This window comes from Hypomesus nipponensis, chromosome 9, assembly GCF_054491055.1.
Source record: "Hypomesus nipponensis isolate SF chromosome 9, ASM5449105v1, whole genome shotgun sequence".
NCBI classification, from domain to species: domain Eukaryota; kingdom Metazoa; phylum Chordata; class Actinopteri; order Osmeriformes; family Osmeridae; genus Hypomesus; species Hypomesus nipponensis.
Window position 1 is genome coordinate 11,051,552 of NC_140369.1, and position 16,251 is coordinate 11,067,802.

A 16,251-nucleotide genomic window follows, 5' to 3' on the forward strand; every position below is an offset into this window, starting at 1 on the left:
TGTACAACAAAAACTATACACACTGTACATTGTCAAGAAAATGCTAGAAAGCATTTCATCATGTAAAAAAAAAAAAAGAATCATGACACATTCATACTATGTCATGAATAGTTTGGCCTAGGAACAGATCTGTCAGATACCTTCAACATCACAGTTTCTCACCCCACTAGCCCCCCCCCCCCCGCCCCCCCGCCCCCAAAATAAAACCTGGAGCTATTCATTAACCATTAACAGCAAAAATATACCGAATTGGAGGATATTCAATTATAACGAAACATCTGTAATAAACACAAGGCAGCAGTAAATTATATTCAATAAACAATGCATCTCGTATTGTTCAAATTGTGACAAATTAGGTAAATCGTTTACTCTATTTCAGTAAAGCGCGCAAACATGGCCTTGCGAACAGCATCCTTATAGGTGTCAGATGCTGAGAGTTCATAGGAGCTCCCTTTGATGCCCAAGCCTGTACCCTTTGTCCTTAATGAGGCCTGCGGAGAGAGAGAGGGGAAGAGGAGGAGAAAGGGGAAAAGAAAGGTGGATGTTTATTGAAGCAGACAGACTGGGTAGAGTTATGCTTCAGGTAGCTCTGCTAATTGGGTTTCTTCCCAAAGGGAGCGTGCATGCATCTGTCAGGAGGAGCCTGGGGAGCTGTGGTGGGATCACATCACCAACACCACCGTCTCCAGGTGACCTGTTCCTGGGTCTGGGCTGACTCACCGAGATGGGCGCTGTGATGCCCTGCTGGTTGCGCCCCAGGCCCTTGCCCTCCTGCCAGCCCATGGCCTGCAGCATCTTGTTGCCGATGTTGTCACTCGTGAGGCCATCTTTCGTGGGCTGCTCATAGTTCCTGTGAGGGAGGGCAGAGGGGATGATGAGTGTCCTGGAACTACTGGTATGTTGCAGGGTCAAATAAAGGGAAGGTCTAAAAATGCTCTTCAACAAGCAGGGTAGGTAAGTTTGACGAAACTAGTCATTTTGGCTTGAGTTTGAAAATATAAAACCCCAAACACATGTACTGACAACTGTTTATTACAGTCCTGTGATGGCCACAGATACCAGATGTATTCTATTTTACTGTCATAGCATTTGATTAATTGATTGCCATCAGGATGTGTCATATCAGAAGCTTATTTAATCAAATATGACAAAAAGTGCTTCTAAAAAACATGACCTACCCTGCTTTTAACCTGTTCAATTTCCCCATGGGAATATGTAGTACCTATCTATCCATACAAAACTGAGTTTTTATATAATGGTTTAACACTCACACAGTTGGGGTGGGAGGCTGATAGAATTTCTTCTTCTTTGGTGCTGGAGGTTCAGGAACTCCATATTTTTCCCTTCGTTCAGCAGCCCTGTCTCGATACTTCAGCTAATATCAGGGAAAAAAAACATTTTAAATGGAAGACATCCATGTTCAAGTAATCTACACATTTTACAATTCTTCAACGTGATAATACCTCCGTCTCCTTCCTCTCCAATTCCTCAAGTTCCGCCTCTGATAGTTTAGATCGTCTGTGAATCTCCATGTTTTGCTAAAAATAAATTAACAAGAACATTATGGGTTAAGGTATCGCGTCTTTGGGTCAATTCCATTCACAAGTCATTTTCACAGTGTATTCAAGAATACACTGTACTTTCTCACCTTACGCTAAAGGGACAATTCTGGCCCCATGAGCAGAAGGCTGGGCCAAAAATACATTCTGACTCAGTGAGCCTGCTGTTTGGCCATCCTACCTTGTGCAAGTCAGAGAGCTGTTGGTGGCGCAGCAGGGCCTCTTTGTTGGGGAACTGTCGTCGGCAGAGCAGGCAGGCCATCTTGTTCCAGTCCATCAACTTGTCACTTCCTTCCTCTGACCGCTCAAAGGACGCCGCTGCCGCTGCCGCCTCCTCTGGGTCACTGTCCCCACTGTAGGCTGCCACCAGGCCACTCTGAAACACACCTCACATCAAAGCTCTCCTCCAAACACACCCTCCTACTGACTCAGGGCTGTCTGAGCCAACAACTCACCTTGGCTGGGATGACCAGCTCTGCACTCTTCACCTGCTCAGGGGGCAGCATCAGGGGCTGGGCCTCAAACCCTGCACCATGCTGTCAGAGGAAAACACAGGCTCAGCTACTGCTCCACCAATCCCTTTCAAACACTCAAACCTCTCTTTAAAATTTACCACAGGACTCATACTGATCGTCATCGTAACCTATGATAAAACACTCACAACTACCAATGACACAAGGAGTTCCAACGAACAAATGAAAGGAGATGTTACCTTCTCGAACAGGGTGAAGCCAGCGTCGGCCGCTGCAGATTCCCTCCTCTCCTCCTCCCTGCCCTGCAATGTCTGGAAGCTGCTCTTGAAGCTCTCCTTCTGCTTGTTCAGACTCTTTGCCCAGCGCTCCATGTCTTTAGCAATCTGGAATTAAATGGAGGAAACATATTACAGTAACCTCAACTAAGAAAGCTCGTTGTCATAATTGATCTGCATGGAAATGATCATGCATGACGCGTTGGTGCACACTAAACCCTGGGGTTGTCCCAATAAATCCACAGGGGGTCAAATCTCCAATCCTTTTACCTGCTGTGCAGACTTGCTCTTGGGCTTGTCCTTCTTGTCCTTGGCCTCTTTCCCAGGTGTGGAGGAGGCCTGAGCTGTGGCGCTGGAGGCAGCAGCCTGCTCTGAGCTGCCCTCTGCTGGGGCTGCTGCAGCTGCTGCTGGGTCTGCTGCTGCTGCTGCTGGGGCTGCTGGGGCTGGGACGTACGCCTGCTGCTCACTGTCCCAATACAGGTACTGCTGAGTCTGGGAGTTGTAGTAATACTGCAGCAAACACACAGGGACAATCAGTCAGGTCATATTCTTTGACGGAGCAGAAGTGACGAGGGGAGGGGGGGGCGTTTCTTCCTACCTGGCTGTTGGAATCATAGTACAGACCAGTCTGTGGGTCATAGTAGTACCCTGACGCCTCATCATACTGGTAGGTGGAGATGTCAGGCACAACTGGGAGGTGAAGGAGGAGAGAAACAGTGCGTGAGGGGCAGCTGACTGTCTGGAGGACAGGTGCTGTCTCAAGGTGCTGGGAGTGGATCACAGGCCAAACAGCAGCCTGGCCCTCAGCTGAGGAAGAGCTCCATCCTACCGTGGGTTTTGTCAGTGGGAGCAGTGCCGGCAGCAGCGCTGGCAGCCACAGAGGGTGCAGCCACACCCAGGGCTGAGGAGGGAACCAGGACTGCTGCCTGCTGGGCCACGTCTAGGTGACCTAGCAGCGGGTGAGACTGCTGGGGAAGACGGAGAGGAACAAGAGTCAGTTGGTATGTGTGATCATGTATGTATGCACGTGACAGGGGTGCGTCAAGGTTTGCTGACCAAGGTTACCTGCAGTGCGGTCTGAGAGAGGATGTGAGGCTGGTAGACTTGGGCGGTCTGGGACACAACCACCCCTGCAGCTGAAGGGATCAAAGTCTTCAATCCTGGGGCAGCTGCCAAGAGAGACCATGCCAACCGATCACTTGTCACACCACTGACATCCAATTTAGAATTGTTTTCTAAATGAATTAATTGCTCCAGTTATTTAATGTTGTGAAGTAGGATTCTCAATCTAACCTCCTAATATTCCATCCCCAAGAGAGGTAGTGGCCAGTCCTTCCAGCTGGGGCCATGGCTGGTAGTTCTGCCAACACATGAGACACTCAGTAAACACTGATAGTCTGATTCAATGGATTAGTGTGTTGACGGGCCTCCTGCCACTGACCTGTTGGTACTGTCTGTAGCCCTCCTGCAGGGCGCCATACTCTGTGGTTGCACCCAGTCCCTGCTGAAGCTGAAGAACAGGGGAGCAGGGTGTATTAGGAGAGGGAGAGATAGATAGAGATAGATAGAGAGACACACAGAGAGAGAAAGACAGACACAGAGAGGGAGAGACAAATTAAATCAAATGTATTTGTATAGCCCTTTTTACACGCAAGCATGTCACAGAGGGCTTCACATACATAGAGAGAGACAGAGAGAGCGAGAGAGAGCAAACCAAAGGACACGTGAACAGAGCAGCAGCAGGAACGTTGCACTACCTGGCTGGAGGACCACTGGGCAGCAGCGATGGCGGTGCTTGCAACAGAGAAGGCACTGACTCTGCTCCCATCTGGCGTCAACAGGTCTCTGACGGGGGAACGCCAAACACAAATCACTCGTATATGTACAATGAGTTACTCACAGACACCATTTCTTAAGCATGTAGGATCATGCAATTCTGGGATGAACCCAAAGGGAGACAGCAATACAAAGGCCTGATTATTCTGATGACTCACTTCCTGGCACTCTTGGCGTAGTCTACACCGATGGTCTTCCCGTCCAGTTTGAGAGGAGGCTGTAGGCCCTGGAGAATGGTGAGAAGCTGGGAGGCCTCCTGCAATGGAAAACATGAGCCAGTGCATCAGCCACCACACCTTCCCCAGGAACCTCAGTACCAGTGAGATGGAGGAGATGTGGAATCACTACATACGAGTGGAGAAGAGAGCTGCACGAAGGCAAAGCCTCGGTTCTGTCCGGTCTGCTTGTCTTTGATGAGACGGATGTTGCCGGCCGAAAGGTGGGCGTAGGGAGCCAGCATGGTCAGGATAGCCTCAACGCTGCTCAGGGGGGCGATGTTCCTCAGAATGATAGCTGTCAGAGGACAAGGACAGTCAAATGAATCCTACGGTTGCTAAACATCCGTTCGATTGGGTTGGTTTTGAAAAGCTACCATTAGACTCACTGTCTCCATAGAAATCTGCAGTGTGTTGAGGCTCTGTGTTGACACCACTGGGTCCAGCAGACTCTCCCTCTAGAAAACACAGCACATCACCATCAGGGTGTATCCTCAGCAGGTATGGCCAGGGGCCCACATGCTGGACTACACACCAACTGTTTGGAACATGTCGTGCAGAAACGTCATCCCAAATCAGCCCCTAACCCTAAGTGGGTTAGGTTTGGGTTCTAAATAGCAGCAAACATCTAAAAGGGTATAGGAGCTAATGCTACACTAATGCTTCTACTCAGAATTATAATAGTACACATAGTAAATGTTAGGACTTTATTTGAAACGGAGCCTTAAAACAGAGCCCTCTCCACGGATTATTAAAGGAATAACATGGTACATGTTCTTCAGGGTACAGTGCCTATTCCCATCACCCTTACATCTCATGTGGCTTCGCTTGCTGCAGGGTGCCACATGGGGGGTGCAAGTCCACAAGTGGGTGGGGGGGCTACACTCACCAACTTTGACTGCTCCACACCTGAAGCACTTCAGCCTCTTCCGGAAATTGTACAGGCCGCACTGCAAGCAACCGGTCACATTGTTTTCATTCAGTTGCATGTAACTAAAAAAGGTCAAATCTGCAGCTTGGGTATAGCTGTCTGCCAGAGAGGCAGTCTGAGGGCCATGTCTTCAAAGTAAATTGAATCTCTGGACCCATATATTCACAAACAGAGATTATACCTCCTGGTGTTGAAACTCAGCTTTTTGGCTGTACAAAATAGAGAGGGGTTCTCAGAGGCTGTTGGGAAGGCATACTTACAGAGTTGCACAGCCAGTTTTCAAACTTGTGTTTCCGATTGCTGTAGTGACAGGCTATGTTCTTCCCCTGGATCACCAACTGGTTCTGTAAGGGATCAAACAAAACCAGTTATTTCAGCCCTCCAAACGCACACAGCCACACAGGCTGGTGAGGTCCTGATACTATCCCACCCCATGAGAGCAGGGTGGGACAATGAGTGGCTAGGCTCACACTCACTTAGGCAGAGCACCTCAGAGAATACAGGGGACAGGTGAGGGAGAGAAAGAGAGTGAGATACAGGGAGATATAGCAAGAGAAAGAGATCAACAGGTATGTGGGAGTGAGGATGTATGCGCTCAAGAGGACTCTAGCAGTGTGTCGGACCGGAGTGCTGCCAGCCCGTCCTTGACCCATCCCCTCGTCTTCGGACATTAAGGTGGAGGTGTGAGATGGGCCAAGAGACAGAGCTGGAGCAGTGTGTGCTATGAAACACTGGGGCAGCCAAGGCTAAACAGGACTATTTCAGACACTCAGAACCTGTTAGCACCTACACTCTAAGTTAAATGGAAATTCCTCTACTTGAACAATCTTATTTTAGGTTTAAGACAGCTTGTCTTTAATAACATTTTATGCCGAATTTTTAGACTAAATACTTAAGACGCTTATTATTTTCGGCTTAATAAGTTCTGATTGCTTTCCTCGACAGGCTATGGTAGTTATACAACGATTTACTACCTGAGATTTACTTAAACTTCTCTATACAGCACCCTTAGCAAAATGTTATTAATACAGCAAATAAAGCTCAAAAGAGCAGTCTCAGTTATTTCGGGCTCTGAACTCCTGGAGAGAGTCTAGACTTTGTGATTGTTGAAGCAACCTGATTGGTCTCCATCCATCGGGTAGCATCTTGCAAGTGATAAAACTCCACGAAGGCGAAACCTCGGCTTATACCTAGAGACAGCATTCAAATATAGACGGGAGGTGTGTTAGTCAGAATGCTATGGAACAACATTTAAACTCTCTGTCACAGTCTTCTGCAGAGATCATGATAGGTGAAACAGTGTGTGTGGGGGGGTACTCTTTGAAGAGGTTGGAAGGGGAGTGGGTGTGCCCTTTACTATAACATGAAAGGCCTCAGATGATTGATTGGCTGCCAATTATTTACACAAAAGGTCAGATACATATCCTTACCTGATTTCAGCAGCTATACTCTAATTGACAGAGTAAAAACACTGTACAAAAGACCAATTATGGTTTAACTGCTTTGGTAATGTAAATGGTATTTGAGACACTAGTTGAGGGAGGTCAGGGTTGTTGGATGTAGAGTGTGGGGCCAAGTTTAAGGCCCCACTGACAAACCCTCACCTGTTCTCTTCTTCATCAGACGGATGTCCACAGGCTGGGGTCCCTGCAGCTGCTCGAGGGCAACCCGGATCTGAAACACATGAGACAAGTCTTTCAAGACTGTTCCGCAACTTGAAATGAAGCCCACTGGTTGTCATTATTGGTGTTGTCGATTTACAGCTACCCATAGGAATCCTTACATCCTCCTCTATGACGTTGAGGGACAGGCCCCTGAGCATGATAGTCTTGCTCTCCTCCTCCTGCTCCATCCTGTAGTCGGGGTCCTGGTCCTGGTAATCACCATCAGAGTGATAACCATCTTCCGATCTGTCACTGTTATGTCGCTTTCTCCCCCTCTGCAGGATCAAGTTATAATGCAATCAACTCAAGAGGACTTTAACCTTTACATCAGAAACTCTCTTTCAAGATGGCTTAGTGGGAGTGTAATTAACTTAATTAGATTTTATTCCTGACATTCACCTCTGGGCTTTCTCTGTCTCTGCGATCTTCATATCGATCTCTTTGTCTTTCATCTCCCCAGCGCCGATCATAATCCCTTTCTGGGTCTCTGTCCCGTCTCTCACGCCACTCTGAGTCCTCACGACCCCCATCAGAACCATATCTTCCGCTACGTTCACTGCGACCTAATCTGTTGGCAAAAACCAAACACACACATGAATGATTACTCAAAGACAGTAAAAAAGTTTATATATATATATAAATCGTTTTAGAAAGTTACATTTTAATGCCACGAGGGTGCCCTATACCTTTTATCAGCTCCCATGGTAAAGTGTAGGGAAGTTTGCAGTACTGTGGAAGAGTAGGCCTCAGCGTTAAACAATGTTAAGCATGTCACGGCAGGATTTCAAATATAGCTATAGCCTATATAAAACACCAAATTATTTGACCTAATTGCATGCTTCAGTAAAAGTTACACCTGCAACCACTGTGGACAACACACACAACTCAGGCGAGCTTGTATAGGCTGAAGACAATGTGCTAGGCTAGGCTATTGGCTAGCTAATCACCTGGGTTATGTCAAACGTAAAACCACATTTAAAATGGCTACCTCGTTACCTAATAATTGAGTATACAGCCAAACTAGTTCTTAACATACAAGTCAGATAATTAAGTAGCTAAAATAATTGTTAGAGCTAGTTTTATGATAGCTAGCCTCGTCCCTGTCAGTACGGCGTAATAAGCTCGACTCTCAACAGCAACTGTGGTACGAGTAGCACTAACGACGCTAGCTAGCAAACGTTAGCCCCTTGCTACGTAAGCGTTAAATACCTTTTCACTCCAAATTTGGTCACACTCGTCAAAAGATACACGAACGCTGCAAACGATAATGGCCTAGATTCGTCTATATTATTCCTCCAACTCAGTTCATCATATAGTGTTGATCCCCTAGGTGACTCACTAAAGTGGGGCTGTTGTTGTGTCTGATTAAAGATGGCGATGTTTACGACTAGGGACGCCCTTGCAGCGGCTGCTTCTTCTTAATGTCATTTCACCGGATTCAAAGAAAATCACACAATAAATCTGCTTTGCAATGCTGCTGCCGTCAACATACTAGTTAGCTATCCTCGTCTGCCAATGTCAATGACTTCCACTTTTGTGGGTTTTAGTTTTAATGACAAGGTGAAGATTACGAGCAATACATGTTTAACTGACTAGTAACGCATTTGCGCACGGTAGGCCTAGCTACAAATTTAAGAAACAGTCAGATATGTTCTTATATTGATAATATATTGATAATAGGCCTATGGTGATGGATCGATATGGATGTCACGTGTTGACGCTCAAACGTGCACAGCACAACAAGCATGCACACATTCAAAGACCTTGAAAAAGCCGAATACAAAGTATTTGAATTTTAAAATAAGTTTATTACATTTGGAGGAAAAAAAAACTGAAAATACAATTATTTTACAAGCACACACGGGGGGGACAGATAAGCAGAATATCCACAGTTGAAGAGCTGACTAAAAGATTTGGCACTTCCTCTCCCTGTGGCCCACATTATCTTTAAATTGTTAAGAGGAAGGGTATCTGTTCATGGATTGTATGACATAGTTGCTTCACAATATAAGATGGAAAACCTCACATAATCACTTAAGCATGAATGGTGACCCCAAACGTTGCTATAAGATCGTATGAGTTTCATATATACTTTTTTATAGACGTCTCATGTAGTTATGTTCATTTGTGATAACATTACAGTAAGTACAGTCTCACTGTCCAAAGACTTGACATACAATAGAAATTAAAGTTAACACCTTTGTATTATTTATACCTAAATGCGTGCCTGAATTTGTTATTTATAATTAATAGGATATTGAAACTATTAGGCTATATAATGTTCCCTAACCAGTTGCCGTGGCCCCAAAGATTCATTAAAGAATGTGAGGAGGTGTTGCGCGGTTTGACAGCATACAAAACTGTAAAAATACATAGTTAAAAAAGGATAAACATTATGGAAGTGGACACATGTAGGCGCCAATCCTCTGCCAGGCCACAACACCCAGTCCATCACGACATCTTGATTTAGGTCAAAGTCTCTCCTTTTGTGACCTAAACAAACATTACATTGTTAAACACTGACACTACCAATTGTTCCCACAAATGACTACACACTTAAATACACTTACCCTGGCCTCAATGTATTCAATTCTCCTTTCCAGTGCAGTCAACTTTTCATTCAGAGTGGCCAAACGGGACCGGCAGGACATATCTAAAGGAATTTAAATAAATGAAAACACATTATTGTCTGACCTTTGTAAACTAGTAGGCCAACAGTACTGTACATTCTAAACGTCAGTTTGCATATGAAAAGCAACAAATACGTACGTATTTACGTACGTAGGCCTACTTATATACGTATTCCTGATTATGATAGTCTTTTAAGCTGTATAGTTAGCTTACAGTTAGTTCACAATATGAGAGCTAGTGACTGCAGAAATAGTTGCTTCTGTTATGTGATGCATGGTCCAGACATTTGCCCAGACAGCAGCAGCCCCTCCCAACCAACTAGCCGGCGAGCTAGTTCCCAATTATGAAATGCGCAAATCACCACGACAGACACATTCTTAAAAACAGTAGGCTGGATCAATTCCATTTATAATTCTAAAAAGGTCTAGGCCTACTTTCTTTTCTAGGGAATTATATATACTCAATGCAAAACATGAATACTAGAGTACTACAAATAGGTTGGGTTAGATTGATTATGTAGCACATTGCTGCGGGGCACTGCAATATCCCCATCGAATACAAGCTCCCGACTACCTGAACTCGGCGGTGTACCGCGGGGTTGGCCCAGCAATTCGTCAGTGAGCCCATAAGCTAGCATGCTAACGGCAAGCTACATAAACTGTCATCGCTACGCTAGCTGTTTGGATGTTGGATTGACAGCATATATGTTCGATACACCAAAAATTTAAATATCAAAACCCAAACTAAAACCACATTAACAGCTAACTGGGAAATCATATGTTGAAACAGTATTAGCTGGCTACTGTACAGTAGTTAGCGACTTAGCCGAGCGAATAGGCCGCTCGCATAATGTACTGGTATAGCAATACAGAAATATGATGCTATTTAATACTTGCCAAAAGAATTGAGAAAATCTGCTATTTTCTTGATGCTGCTAGTGATAACTTCAATATATTCTCGATTTGCCCAATCCTGGTGGATCTCTCTCTGAACAGGATCTTCCTGGCCTGCCATTGTTGCTAGCTAGAGTGTGTACGTAGCTAGCTATGTTTTATTTTTCTGAAGATGCTGCTTCTGTATTTAGTCAACCCCACCTCAATTCCCATAGTTTGACCTGCAGATGGCAGCAAACACCACTAGAACTTCTAGGAGGAGGCCAAAAATGTTTTAAAACATTTAGGCCGTTTTATAATAAATTAATAAAATATACTGCCTAGGCTAGTTTTTAATAATTACTTTAGGCTCTATGTTTTATCCAGTTGGATACACTTAGGCTATATCGGAGTCAAGTTAGCAGTGGCGATTTTAGACCCTTTTTATGGGTGCTCAAGCACCCCTAAATTTCATCTCAGCACCCCTAAAAAAATAAAAGTATTATCGTTTATCATCATTTGATTCTGGTAGTTAATGAAGAAAGGGATGTCCTTCGTTTTTTCATTCATTCAATATGTGGCATAATAATAAATAAATGTATGAATTGTTATCCAGTGAAATTTGGGATTTATTAGCAATGGGGTTTAATACTTTTGGAAGGCACAGTATTCATGTCACATTCTCATTGGGGGCTGAGAACCCGTAAAGGTCTGATCCTAGAATTGCCCTTGCAAGTTAGCCATATCAGCCCTTATGTTTTGGCCTACACATCCACGTTCCATTATGATTGCAAGCGTTTCAGTGTTGACAACATTTAGTCATTTATTTTTACATTTATTAATTTACAACATAATATTAAAATATAAAAAAATGTTATTTTTGAGTATTTTGAGTTGCCTTCATAGAATAGAGCAAAGAGCCTATTTTTAAACTCAGAACATGTAATTTGTTACATTTAATACATTAGAGTATACCCTGCTTCTTGTCCAGCACAAAGTGTCTTATCTTATCTTGTCTGCTGACGACATGACAATGCTCACTTCTCAGGCAGTGGCTGAGTTCACTTGTGTTGTCCTTAGGGTCAAATGGCCTGTCACTATGTTTAACAGCCGAGAAAACCCTTTAAGTGAACTGTACACCACAAGTTGTACAACGCAAAGACTCATGAGAACATTTTATTATGTATGTTGCAGGTGATTTCTGATACAGAGGCCATAAAGGGGCTGTAGATGAAGAATTTACATTTCATGAATACGACAAACATTCAATAGCCTACTTCTTGTGCCAGTGGGTCAATCTATTCTTTTTGTATATATATATATATATATATATACCCAATTATATATATATATATATATATATATATATATATATATATATATATATATATATATATATATATATATATATATATATATATATATATATATATATATATATATATATATATAAGGTATCAGAAATAATTGGGTGAGGACAGGGATGTCTCTTCTGAGCTGGAAAGTGGGCCATATGATTGGTGGTCGGGATTTTATATATTACTTGGTCAAGCAGATTAGCTGTTGAGCTTATTAGTTTGCCTTCTGTGTCTACAACTGTTGAATTGACATATTGTGATAGGCTTCTCTAGGTGGAAGCTATAGTTGAACTGTTCTGTTTCAATACTAATATATGTGTTTTCATTGGGGGTGGAGGAATAAGGGATGAATAAGTCTTTATAATGGCATATGCCACTATTTTTCCAATGCCATTATCTGTAACGTCCATGGGTTATAAATAAAATATGTCCCATAATGTAAGCTACAGTCTATTTACATTTTAAGGTACACACTAAAAAATGAAAATGCTAGTAACGTTAAAAATAAATAATAATAATTGGAACAAGCAACAGCCACCATGTCAGTGCAAAACTAGTGAACGAGTAGACAACATATATATGGAATACATAAAGGAACTTTCTAGTCTAGTTTGCAAAAACTTTAGTATTTTCAAGCCGTGAAATGACACAACGATTGTCCTTATCATTCTTACCAGAGGGGCGCTCTGACACGGGTCAATGTGGGTGTTCAGGTTTTACAGACCAGCTTAGTCAAAAAAATTGTTTTACACTTGTCAAAATGGCAGAGGAAAGCGGATACGAATCGATTGTCTGTGTAAAGCCAGAGGTCCATGTATACAGAATTCCGCCCCGCGCCACTAACCGCGGTTATCGGTACGTTGTCGACATAGCTTTAGACAAGGTGGTTTTCCCAAAACTTTTTTCTCGGTGATTAGTTTGCCTACTGTGTTAGCTGAATGCCAGTTTAACTCAGTGCTATGGAAGGATCCAGGAAGAGCTAATATAACTAGCCAGCTAATATTAAGTTGCACTAATACTAGTGTCTGAGCCTATTTGCAACTCCGGCTGGATGCTTGCTGCTGCATCATCATTTCAAGTTTTACTATCTAGGCTAGGCTAGGCTAGCAGCTAGCACCAACTTAAATTGCTAGACTAGCTTCGTAGCTAGAAATGTCACCTGTTGCTCAGCACTGTCCAGTGAACTGACACTAGATAGCTTGCTAACTAGCTAGACCAACGTAGTGTTGGCTAGAACGATGTCAAGTTCTTACAGTCTAGTTTTTTAACGAGCCATGGTAGCTCATGTTAGTCACTTATTATGTGACATTTATTATGGGCTGTTGGCGAATGTGATACCACTACTAGTAGCTAAGTGTTCAGTCTGAGATTGCTCGCTTTGCTGAACTAACTGCAGTGTAGCATTAGCAGTAGGGATAGCGGGCAGAAGTTACATATTACTGAAAGACAACACGGGTCTGCACTTTTTGATGTTATGCAATGGCCCGACTATGGAGACCCAGTGCATGCCAACTTACGATACACTGAAGTTTAGATACTGATTCACCAACACTAGCTGATATTGTAGAGTAATTTGGTTCGATTTTTAGGGCTGCAGACTGGAAGTTGGATGAGCCGTCATGGAGCGGTCGAATGAAAATAATCGCAAAAAACAAAGTGTGCTTCATCAGACTAGAGGACAAAAACTCAGGTAACCACTACAACTGCAAGTCGTGTCTCTTTACAATGGACCAGTACAAATCTGTGGCCAGTGATAGTCAATTAATTTTTTGGACTTATCTTATGGAAACTGAAATTAACATAACAATTGTTTTTCCAGGAGAGCTGTTTGCTCAAGCCACCGTGGACACGTATCCTGGAGTTGCTGTAGAAGCGGTCACTGACTCCAGCAGATATTTTGTTGTGCGGATACAAGATGATACTGGTAAGTCACAAAGTTCAATGCACCACTTTAACAAGACAGTAGCAAACAAACACATGAACACTTCTACCTGATAAATACACCTCAAACGTTCCCGAGAGGATACCTCTTACAAGTCATTGTTTTTTGGTTACAAAAGGACGTCATGCGTTTATTGGCCTGGGGTTCGCTGATCGCGGTGACTCCTTTGACTTCAATGTGGCTTTGCAAGACCACTTTAAGTGAGTCAGCTTCCTGATCAAACTTCCGTTTGGTATATGCAATATCATGGGTCTGTGTATGCTTTATTCCAACCACAGATTTATTTTTCTTCTTCAGATGGGTGAAACAGGAAGGGGAACTGGCAAAACAGGAAGCTTCCCAGAGCACAGCACCCAAACTGGATCTGGGCTTCAAGGAGGGCCAGACCATAAAGATTTGCATTGGGGTATGCATTAGACTCATTAAGATGGTTACAGCAGAACAAGCATGGGTTGGGTACAGAGAAGAGGTTCCCCATCCATTTAATTAATAAATGTTTTTGGTGTTTCAGAACATTAAGAAGAAGGATGGAGGTGCAGCCAAGTCACGGCCCATGGCTGGTGGCCTCTTGCCCCCTCCACCAGGTTCCAAGGGTGGAAGCATCCTACCCCCTTCTGGAGACCAACTGTCTGCTCCAGCTGAACAAACTAACACTGGTGGGTTCATTGGTTCAGCATATACTGTATGGATCAGCTGGAATAAGACAAAATCTCTGCACTGGACACACCCTCTGTTACTGCAAAAACATGGTAATAATGTAAATACTATTAACTGTTCTACTCATTCTGTTTTGTTTCAGCATCTTCTCTGTTAGATTTCATTGCCCCTGTCCCAGCAGCCCAGCCCACCCCTGACTTGTGGGGTGACTTTACAGCAGCTGGCTCCAGGTCAGTCTGGAACTTGAGTTATGTGTTATCCAGTATTGATCTATAAGGATTGATTGATAAAGATGCTTCCAGTACAGTACCAAATTAAAAAAGCTGTCTTGTAACTGACACAGTGTTGTCATGGCTCTGCTAGAAGCACACAAAATGTGAATCACCATTTAGTAAACTACAACAAAAAACTTGACATCAAATCTTTTTTTGTTGTTATATATCAATGAAGCTGAAAGCATTTATATATTTTTCTGAAATTGACATAGAGACTTAAGGATTTCATTGGTATTTAATTTAAGTTTGAATTCCTGATGTGACATCATTAATTATACTCCTTATTGTCTCCATCTCCCTTTTCACAGCTCCAGTCAAGACACTGTCAAATCAGGATGGGTGCAGTTTTAGTTGGGAAGGACCACACACACATCGACACCGACACACACACACACCACAAACATGCACACTCAGGCTCCTTACATTCCCTGGATAGATTTATTATGGCAATTGGCATGTTAGTGACTGACTGGGTGCTTCAATCGAGGTGATACATAACATGCACTGCTGCTCATCCAGTAAAGATTCAAACTATCACAAAATCAAGAACCGACCATCATATATTTACACTCTTGTTTTAGATACTTTTAGAAACTATCTATGCAGTCCCAAGTGACCCCTCAGTTTGTGAGTGATCAAGTATTTATAACCATGTTATTTGTAATCATTCATTTGTTTCTAAGGGTTCTGTTCCCTTAATGTACATCTCCCTGTAAGACCTATGGGTATTGCTAAAGGACATTGATACCACTCACTCTGTCACTTTGGCCAGGTGAAAATGTACATTCCTTGTCGATTACACCTTGTCTAAAGGGTTTATTCATTGTCTCTGTCTAACTAGTTCCACTTTGTACCACAAAACTGGATTCACTACTTCTTCTACTTTTTATTTTCATACTTGTTGTTTAATCACCTGTTTGTTGTTTAATCACCTGTTTGTCTATCATACTCGGGAAATGTACTCTTCCTGATTAGCGAAACCCAATTCATCATCTCAACCTATCAGTCTGAATAACTAAGTGCTAATGACATTCTTTATGCCGTCTATCAACAACCAGCCTGTAGCAAAAATTGTTTCGATGTTTTTTGTGTGTTTTGATGTACTGTTCGGAATTTTGGTCTTTTGTCAATCTCTTCCGTCAAACCCTTGTCCTGGTTATGAAAACCCTTTGATTTATGATTTTAAGGAAATTCTACAGGTTAATATATTATATTGGGTTTCTGTAGTATCAGTGTCAGTCTATCAAATCATTCTTAGGTGATTGTGATTCATTTGGAGAAACCAACTGTTCCCAGGCTTGTTTTTGTCTTTTGTTTTGTTTACAGTACATGCCTTTCAGATGCCTCCTGTCAGTTTTATTCCAAATGTTCTGCTATATATTTTGTTTCTATACATTAACTCTCGTGCCTTTCAAATTTGAGTCAATTAAGTTTTCTTTTGATTTGCAACAAGTGCCTTCTACCTACAGTAATTGTACAAAATGTAAAGCAAAACTTCTTGTAAATAAAACATTTGATGTTAAAATGATTCTGCTTGTATTTGAGAAGAGCCATACATGCAAG

At 42.9% G+C, this 16,251-nt stretch overlaps 3 protein-coding genes across 6 annotated transcripts; 1 reads left to right on the plus strand and 2 right to left on the minus strand.

Annotated features, from left to right (window-relative positions):
• Positions 1-188: 188 nt before the first annotated feature.
• On the minus strand, positions 189-8,542 carry LOC146272890 (RNA-binding protein 5-like). Of its 4 annotated transcripts, none has more exons than XM_084705537.1 (25): positions 8,293-8,542; positions 7,640-7,682; positions 7,353-7,521; positions 7,073-7,228; positions 6,894-6,963; positions 6,406-6,479; positions 5,550-5,633; positions 5,248-5,308; positions 4,748-4,816; positions 4,496-4,656; positions 4,302-4,399; positions 4,065-4,152; positions 3,749-3,817; positions 3,601-3,667; positions 3,373-3,476; positions 3,137-3,275; positions 2,906-2,997; positions 2,578-2,817; positions 2,272-2,415; positions 2,015-2,095; positions 1,741-1,935; positions 1,464-1,538; positions 1,272-1,375; positions 721-850; positions 189-491 (listed from the first exon to the last, which is right to left on the minus strand). In XM_084705537.1, exons 2-25 carry the CDS (start codon positions 7,654-7,656, stop codon positions 366-368), a joined length of 2,613 nt encoding a protein of 870 aa, XP_084561663.1. In that variant the 5' UTR covers positions 7,657-7,682; positions 8,293-8,542; the 3' UTR covers positions 189-365. The 4 variants fall into 4 exon arrangements, with proteins under 4 accessions (XP_084561663.1, XP_084561665.1, XP_084561662.1 ...); XM_084705539.1 differs by having other exon boundaries at positions 3,137-3,272; positions 8,163-8,542; XM_084705536.1 differs by having other exon boundaries at positions 8,163-8,541.
• A 198-nt stretch (positions 8,543-8,740) lies between these two features.
• Positions 8,741-10,669, minus strand: brk1 (BRICK1 subunit of SCAR/WAVE actin nucleating complex). Its single transcript, XM_084705271.1, has 3 exons — positions 10,481-10,669; positions 9,524-9,606; positions 8,741-9,446 (listed from the first exon to the last, which is right to left on the minus strand). Exons 1-3 carry the CDS (start codon positions 10,596-10,598, stop codon positions 9,420-9,422), a joined length of 228 nt encoding a protein of 75 aa, XP_084561397.1. The 5' UTR covers positions 10,599-10,669; the 3' UTR covers positions 8,741-9,419.
• Positions 10,670-12,492: 1,823 nt separating this feature from the next.
• On the plus strand, positions 12,493-16,213 carry necap2 (NECAP endocytosis associated 2). Its single transcript, XM_084706388.1, has 8 exons — positions 12,493-12,669; positions 13,404-13,504; positions 13,634-13,738; positions 13,875-13,956; positions 14,054-14,162; positions 14,268-14,412; positions 14,556-14,643; positions 14,997-16,213. Exons 1-8 carry the CDS (start codon positions 12,575-12,577, stop codon positions 15,037-15,039), a joined length of 768 nt encoding a protein of 255 aa, XP_084562514.1. The 5' UTR covers positions 12,493-12,574; the 3' UTR covers positions 15,040-16,213.
• Positions 16,214-16,251: the final 38 nt, after the last annotated feature.